Raw genomic sequence first — 8,282 nt, forward strand, 5'->3', positions numbered from 1 at the left:
ATACCACAGGCCCATTACGGTGATGAAGTATCAATCTGTCGCTCAGGATTACTTTGGAACTCCCAACTGTTAAGAAGCTCGTTTGAAATAAAACAAAAAAGTTCTGATGTATTTTGCATTTCCAGCCTGATCTCAAGTCACTACTGAGAAACATGAATGATAATTTACGGTTGTTAAAACTACATTAGCTCCACCTTGACTTCAAACGGAGCATTACTTCATACAATAGGCAGTTTCACCTCTCCATATTTGGTCAGGTTTCTGATAAGCCAGTTTTTCCTTCCTTCCTCCCGAGTGAAGGGAGCGCTCTGTGCTTACAGATTAACTACCTGTTAGAGGATGAGACGGACGCACAGGGTCAAAACTTTGGATTTCACATTGATTCATATGAGAGGTTCCAAAACATGTTGAATGTTTGATATGTGCTCTAAGTTTTTATTGTGCTACTTTTTATGCTAAACTTTGAATGTTGTAAAGTGTCTTTGAGTATCATGAAAAGCCCTCTATAAATAAAATGTATTATTATTATTATTATTATTATTATGATAGAAAATTGAGCCTCTGCCACCAAGACAATAATTGGGAATGTCATTGTGAAGCATGATAGTGTTTAGAATACAAGACACTTTAATGACACACATCTCTCGAACAGTAGAACCACTGTTTCAGGTCCCAGTGTTCTGTGCTGAAACTCTGCAGTCATCAGTGGCTGAGTTCAAGGTGAAAGGTCAACCTTCATTATGGTGCAGCGAGTGTGCTCTCTGCAGGGCGAGTGCAGGAGAGCACAAATGGCAAACAAAGGAAACGTGGACCCACTCAAGCTATGCACTTACTGGGTGTGAGTAATAAAAACAGGAAATCACAATTTTAAACGGGCAATGGGCAAACGGTGAGCGCATTTAGTTGATGCTGGTAGATAGGCAAAGTTTAAAGAGTTCTGAAACACGCACACAGGCTGAGGCGGAGGAAAGACTGTACAGTAAACAGTTGTAAGCAATACCGTTGTCACGACAACCTCAGCCAGAAGAGTGAAAGTAGAAAACTACAGTCCCATCTTAATTTTAAGTTGCCATGATAACAATATTTAGATATTAACATAAAACTCTAATTATGTGTATATATTATGTGTGTACAAGGTTTGTTGAAAATGCTTGTTTTACCAAGAAGCTGAACTTTACATGTTGAGCAAATATTAGTCCAAATTTAGTCAAACTGAAACTTGAAATTTGACCTGAGCGATTCTATAATTCAGCAAAAAAAAAATTTTTACTGGGCACTTTTAACTTATAACGCATGACAAATCATTTGATTGTGTTTGGTCTCACAATTCTGCCCATTCCAGCCCTGTTTCTTAGGCAAAACTATTTTCAGCAGATGCAAAAGTCGAGGAGAAACTCATATGACTCATATATATATCAAGGTTGACTGTAGTATGTGTAAGCTTACAGGTCCTTCTTCCCCATAAAGATTTGATTTCATGATTTATGAGTGGCCAGTTGGGTTGGAGGACCAAAGTTCAAAAAAAGTCTTGAAAGACAATAATAAAATATTGCAATTGAACAAAGTTTAATGTCTATTAAGTGGACACCTGAAGTGCCATTTTGAATGTTGCTGGTATTTTCTACAAAACTAATTTTCAATTTTCAATGGCCGGCAATACAAGTCACCGAAACTCTGAAAACTGACTCAATTCAACCATTACTTACATTTTTTGTTGCATTTGTCACGATAAATAAAAATCTTGTGGTCACACTTCCTGAATTTACATGTGAATGGGTGCGATACATGCATATGAAAATATCAATTGATGTAATCAAATGTACCAAAGTATTTGTGTAATTAATTCGTGCACATTTGTAATATTGATCTTCATTTTGTTAAGTCATATTAAGATGAGTGGTTCAAGCTAATTTTGATGGTCACGTTATCTGAAATAAGAAAACACAAAAACTGTGGATCTTTTCGGGAGAAATTGCAATCGAAGAAGACATATTTTGTAAAGACAAAGTTTACACCATATTATCCTCTCTATGTGAAGTGAAGGTTGATGAGTAGGGCCCTTATCAGTTGAAATTCTTGTCAAATAAGATGCTACATTTAGTGTTGCATGTCAGCTGTAGTTAGTGTTGTTGACGGACAACAGACCCTGCAATGCCTGGCACTCTGCTCCGGCCCTGCTGGCTCTAACACAATGGAATCTTTTAAGTAGGCTTTTTGGCCCTCCTGTTATCTGGGCTATCAAGTGTAGTTGCATTCCTATCTCCATTTCAGCCGCGCTGAAACTCCATTTTGGCAGGGAGGTGTGTTCACTGTAAGATGAAATATACAGAGGAAGGTTTTTCAACACAAGAAGGAATTTTCTATTTGGGATATGGTTCAGTTTACACCTCAAAAGGAGAATTTCAGTGTTGACAAGAAACTCCACGCGTCCTGTCAGAAATAATTAGAAATCTGTGGTAATGAAATGCAAAAGGAAAAGTAAAAAGAGTTAATAATTAACTAGTAACAGGCTATGCTGAAGGTCAACCTCACAGTGGCTCAAGAAGACCAAACAAGTCTTTCCAGAGCCAACACGTTTATTTGGCTTCACCCAACAGTCTCAGATGAGTCTGAAACCTACAGCTAACCAGCAGAAAATAATCTGTATTATTGTTATAAGTCATAGTGGAGAAAATAATCTCTTTATATCAATGTCAGGGTTGTACTGTGACTTGAGTGGGTATCAACACATGTCCAAAGAGAACAGTCTGTCACCAGGCAATCTGTGACACTCAGCAATTAGAGCACGGTCAACGGTGGAGTGTGACACACCTGTGGTTTCTTCACACTGCGTTGTTTCCGACTTACTTCCTACTTACTACTGAACTCTGTACCTCTTTTACACACCTACTTGTGGGACGCAAATACAACGAACCATATGTAAAACATAATTTTGCTTGCCTTTCCTGCTCGGAGAAGAAGACACAGGAAGTCTATCTGGATAATTTTGGTTCTCTTGCGTGTGTTTCAGTGAAAGTAAAATAAATAAACATATCGGAAATAGACAATAGACAAAGCCAAACCTCATGATCACACATTTCAGTCATTCTCTTTCGACTCTGTAACGAATGGAGGCATGTGTCCTTCCTTGCCCCGCCTTTGTTTTACTGGTATCGGCGTAACCTGTTTAACCTCCCTTTCTGTTTACTCTATATAACTCGCGACCGCAGTGCCTGTCGGATCACTTCGCTACTGTGCTGACACAAGTCACCATCTATCTTCTCGGCATCTTCACTGCATTAGAGGGAACAGCACCGGGTTGTCCTCATGTCATCTGACCAGGACAGCTGCTACCTGTGTAAGGAATACCTCAGGGATCCAGTGTCCATCCCATGCGGCCATGTCTTCTGCTCCATTTGCCTGAAGACCTACTGGGACCATGCTGACCACACGGGTTCGTTCCAATGCCCACAGTGCAGGGTCTCTTACAGCAAGAGGCCAACGCCAAGACGCATGGCGGGCTCCCGGCACTCCACCCTCCCTCGCAACTCTGAAACCTTTCCACCTCCACCCCCGTCTCCTGACTACAACTACGCTGGACCCCAGGATGTAGGGTGTGACATCTGCATTGGCAAGAAGCATAAAGCCATCAAGACCTGCCTGATGTGTCTGGCCTCCTACTGCGAGAAGCACCTGAAGCCTCACTTCGAGTCCGCAACTTTTAAGAGGCACAAGCTGGTGGATGAGATCGGCCACCTGGACAGGCAGATCTGTCCCCAGCATCAGAAGGGTTTGGAGCTTTTCTGTCGCACTGACCAGATGTGCATCTGCGTGCTGTGTACGGTGAAGGAACACAAAGGTCACGACATGGTGTCTGCCGAGCAGGAGAGGGCTGAGGAGCAGGTTGGTAACATTTAACTTATCCCTGGCCGGGTGTTGTATAAACACCGGAAACACATTCCAGTCCGTATGGATCTTAATTTAAATTTGCCTTATCTCAATGCATATTTCACTCAAGATATTAACCTGTAGCTAAAGAAATAGTGTAAACACAATTGGCAAATTATAACTTTTAAAAAACTTTTTTGTAAATGTATGTATTGTTATTACAAAGTTTGTGCCTTAACTTTTTATGTAACTGTAAGTGACGACAGTGGTCTTAGACTGTGGTGTTATTGCTAAATGCGCGTAGCTTTTTACGTACACAAACATTTTGTGAATCAACTGTGGCACATGTACCCACCATGGCTCATTGCACAAGCAGAACAATGGCAGGTACAGCATGAGAGAGCAGTTTACAGTATGTGAAACAAGCCCATAAACTGCAGCCTCAAGCCTTTTCTGAGAATTACCCGCATGATAAGAAGGCTGCTCCCTGCACGTACAAACAATGTTGTGCAATTTACATTTGTGTTGAGCAGTACACTGCTGTCATAAAGTCTCGTTTTTAGATTTCAGAATGAATTGGTGTCATTAATTTAAACAAAGTCTGTTGTTCTCTCTCTCTTCATAGCAACGGCTGGGCTCCACCCAGGCTGAGATCCAGGAGAAGATTCATGACCGACTCAAGCAGATGGAGGAACTAAAACAAGCAGTGGACTCACTCAAGGTTGGTGCCACTATCATCCATCATGCATGATTAAACCAGACTAACCACTACAGATGGGAAGTGAAGGGACAGTAAATCAACGAAGCAACACAGACAACATTCCTTCATGTCGGGCTGACGACAGCTTACCTTAGTGTGTGCTTGAAAAACCAGTGTGACACCCCAGTTGACGTTTTGCATGCCTCCGTGTTTCTCCTGTGCAGAACTCGGCCCACTTGGCGCTGCAGGAATGCGAGAAGATGTTTGCCGACATGATGCGCTCCATCGAGAGGATGCAGCAGGAGATGACCAAGCTGATCTCCTCCAACAAGAGGGCGGCGCTCAACAACGCAGAGGGCCACTTGGAGCGTCTGACCCACGAGATCGCTGACCTGAAGAGGAGAGACAGCGAGATCACACAGCTGTCCCGCACTGAGGACCACATCCACTTCATCCAGGTAACTGACGACTACCGAACAAACACATTAAGACACCTTATATTCAGTTAGGTCAAGGTCCTAGCTCACAATATGATACCGCCACAATCCCACCATTTCTTTTCTAAACTGCTTCCTCTCCCCAGTTTATTGCATAGGCACACTTTTGATACAACATTTTTTTTAAATCAGTTTGATGTAAATAGTAACTGAAATGTGATGTATAATGTAAAGTAAAAGAATTATCCTAATGATGAGCTGTTTCTTTTTTCTTATTAGAGCTACCACATGCTGATCGCTCAGACAGAGGCAGAGGAGCTGCCCACAGTCACCGTCAACCCCTACTTCACTTTCGGCCCCGTGACGAAGGCCGTCTCCGAGATGAAACAGCACTTGAATGAATTCAGCAATGATGAACTGGTCAAGGTCGCCAAGACAGGTGAGAGTGGACCATCAAGACCTTGTTTGTTTGAAATAACAGAAAAGTACCAAAATGTTGGTTTGATATTATTTCAATCCTAAACTTATCACAACTGTTAACTCATTCTTTTTTTCTTTTTGCAGTGAACAAAATGACCTTCTGTCAACTGGACGAATCCAAAAAGAAACGGCCAATAAAAAGTGAGTCAGCCATTAACTTTCCTGTCACTGATTTTATGTGCACAACAAAGTAATGTGGCAATAATATGCATACAAAGAACTTCCACTTTTTAGATATCTTATACAAACTTATTCTAGTTAATCCATTAAGGCAGTATGTAGAAAGTACTTGGACTCAAATTCTGATTTGATGACAGGAAAGTACAACGGATTTACAATTTCCTCTGTACTCAATAGGCTTTGTGCCGTCCTGTTGCTTGTTTGGTGGTGGCCAGAGCACGATATTCATTAGAGGGCAGTCTGAGGTCACTCAGCTGCCACATGGTTAAATGTTTACCTTGAGCAAGTTTACATAAATTGTTCAGATCAGCTTCATTGACAGTGTAACAGTCACAGTATCTGAGTTGATATAACAAAGAATATCAACACTACCCACATTATACCAGCTCTCACTACCGAGCTTGTCAAAATCCTAAGTATAACAACTTCCTTGTGCAGTAATGTTGATTAATAAATTATGTTACAGAACATAATACTTTATAATACCACTTAACTGATATGTATGTGTGTATATTCACTTCCACAGGTGATGAAGCTGTCGTGTACAAGTCTTTGCCGGTCCAGGAACCTCAGCGCAGAGAGGATTTCCTGAAATGTGAGTCACCGTTTTCTGCACTGACACAGTCCCCGGCGCTTCCTGCTCCTTTCCCTGCACGAGGCAAATTACATGCTGATGAGTTTCTGGCTCAGACCTTGTGGTTCACTACTCTGTGTTGCACAGTGTTGATACAGGCAGAGTAATCATTAATATACTGTATTAGCAAGCAATAGAGCTGCAGTTTAAGTGTCCCATGTTTTTACTGAGTGTGCAAAACAGCTGTTGTTCACTGAGTAGTCTTATTAGAATAAAACACTCAGAACTTAGTTATTCTGTTAGCCAGTGTTTACTTCCTATTCTTGGGCCTCGTCTTTAAGGTCACACTAGAAGGTGCTCAAAGGTTGCGGGTCTCACTTTATAGTCAAGTATGCTCTTTGTTAGATGGACTTCTGTCAATGCTCAAACTCACAAACAGTGTCGATACCTCTGGCATTCCAGATAATAGGCCGGGCAGGTCTAGCCGAGGCCGCCGGGTGTCCCACCAACTGTGACCTGCAGACAGCAGGCAGGTGACATCCAACCCCTGGGGTTCATTCTGAGTTCTGTGTGTAGAGTCAGAATGTCCCCCACCTTTCTCTGAAATTGTGTCAAAACAGAAGTTAGTTAAACATCTAACAAAAATTAGAGATTCCTAATTACTTTCTGCTAACCCCTGCAACCTTGCAGCTGGTGGTGAGGGGTGCTTTAGTTGCTGTGAAACACGGACTTTACCCATCTTGGATTTACTCCTTTACATTTAAGCCAAGCAATTTCAGCTCAACCCTTTCTCTCCTGTCTGCTCCTAGATGCCTGTCAGCTCACCCTGGACCCGAACACAGCCTACAGACAGCTCCACTTGTCTCGAGGGAACAGGAAAGCTGCCCTTAAGAGAGACCCCCAGTCCTACGGTGACAACGCCGCCAGGTTTGACTCCCTGCCCCAGGTCCTGTGCAAGGAGGCCCTCACTGGAGGCGCCTACTACTGGGAGGTTGACTGGAGCGGGGAGGGGGCAGCCCTCGGTGTCAGCTACAAAGGCATCAAGAGGAACGGCTATGGCGACACCTGCCGCATCGGATACAACCGCAAGTCCTGGAGCCTGTTCTGCTCTGATTCCAGCTACTCAGCCCGCCACAGCAAGGACCAGATAGAGATCAACGTGCCTTATTCGTCTCGTATCGGGGTGTTCCTCGACCATGCTGGGGGAACCCTCTCTTTCTACACTGTAGGGGACAACATGTCTCTCATCCATCGCTTCAAAGCCTCTTTCAGTGAGCCTGTCTATCCAGGCTTCTGGGTTTGGTATGAGTCGGCCATCACCCTCCTCCAGCTGTAAATAACACACTTCCAATAATCAATGTACAACAGTGATTCAATATTGTCATGGAGAACAAAACTATTACTACACTATAATGACATGTAATTAATTATTTTACATGATTGGATATGTTATTTTTAGACTATAGAATATGTGTTAAGTATCAGGGGACCTGTTTTTAATGACTGTGAATATTCTACAAATTAACATGTGTGGAATCTAAGGTGTATGAAGCATTTAAATTATTTAAAACAATGAAGGTTGTACTTGATTGAAATATGTTTTGTGATCATTTATAGAGGATAGATTACACTTGCAGCACATGCATATTTTTTCTATCAATAAACATTTTTATGGCAAAGATAAACTGTTGTAAGTTGTGTTTTTATGCCACCCTGCTATTCTCAAAAACGTCCCTATGCTCCACAGGTTTATTCTTCCTCTGCCTGCTTACCATGAATAAAAAACTGTTTTCATTTATTCCTCCATTCATTCACTTTGTCGAGCATCATTTAATAAGAGAAAACCCTCAGATTCAAGGCACATTTTAAAAACCAAACCAAACCAAATTCACTTTGTGTGAAAAACTTTGTAACTTTCCAATAACATCTCTATTGTCCAGCTCTCTGCTCTGCCAGACCACAAAACACAAATATTATGTGTCAAGAACAAATAAAAATGGCTTGCATCACCTTTGCCAACACATAAGATGAATCAAATTATGAG

General features: G+C 41.9%; 1 protein-coding gene across 1 annotated transcript; it reads left to right on the forward strand.

The window, feature by feature from the left end:
* Window positions 1-3,208: 3,208 nt before the first annotated feature.
* Window positions 3,209-8,036, forward strand: ftr83 (finTRIM family, member 83). The gene is made up of 7 exons (XM_035178926.2): window positions 3,209-3,882; window positions 4,493-4,588; window positions 4,792-5,025; window positions 5,284-5,443; window positions 5,569-5,625; window positions 6,191-6,259; window positions 7,048-8,036. The coding sequence occupies exons 1-7, from the start codon at window positions 3,307-3,309 to the stop codon at window positions 7,572-7,574; spliced, it is 1,719 nt and encodes a 572-aa protein (XP_035034817.1). The 5' UTR covers window positions 3,209-3,306; the 3' UTR covers window positions 7,575-8,036.
* The last annotated feature ends 246 nt before the right edge of the window (window positions 8,037-8,282 follow it).

The sequence above is a fragment of the Hippoglossus stenolepis genome, chromosome 15 (genome assembly GCF_022539355.2).
Source record: "Hippoglossus stenolepis isolate QCI-W04-F060 chromosome 15, HSTE1.2, whole genome shotgun sequence".
Taxonomy (NCBI): Eukaryota; Metazoa; Chordata; class Actinopteri; order Pleuronectiformes; family Pleuronectidae; genus Hippoglossus; species Hippoglossus stenolepis.

Bases quoted from the DNA above. Each gene is read 5' to 3' on its own strand.
- ftr83 (XM_035178926.2), top strand. From the start codon at position 3,307: ATGTCATCTGACCAGGACAGCTGCTACCTGTGTAAGGAATACCTCAGG. The intron at 5,026-5,283 runs GTAACTGACGAC...TTTTCTTATTAG, and splicing joins ACCACATCCACTTCATCCAG to AGCTACCACATGCTGATCGC. The intron at 6,260-7,047 runs GTGAGTCACCGT...GTCTGCTCCTAG, and splicing joins CAGAGAGGATTTCCTGAAAT to ATGCCTGTCAGCTCACCCTG.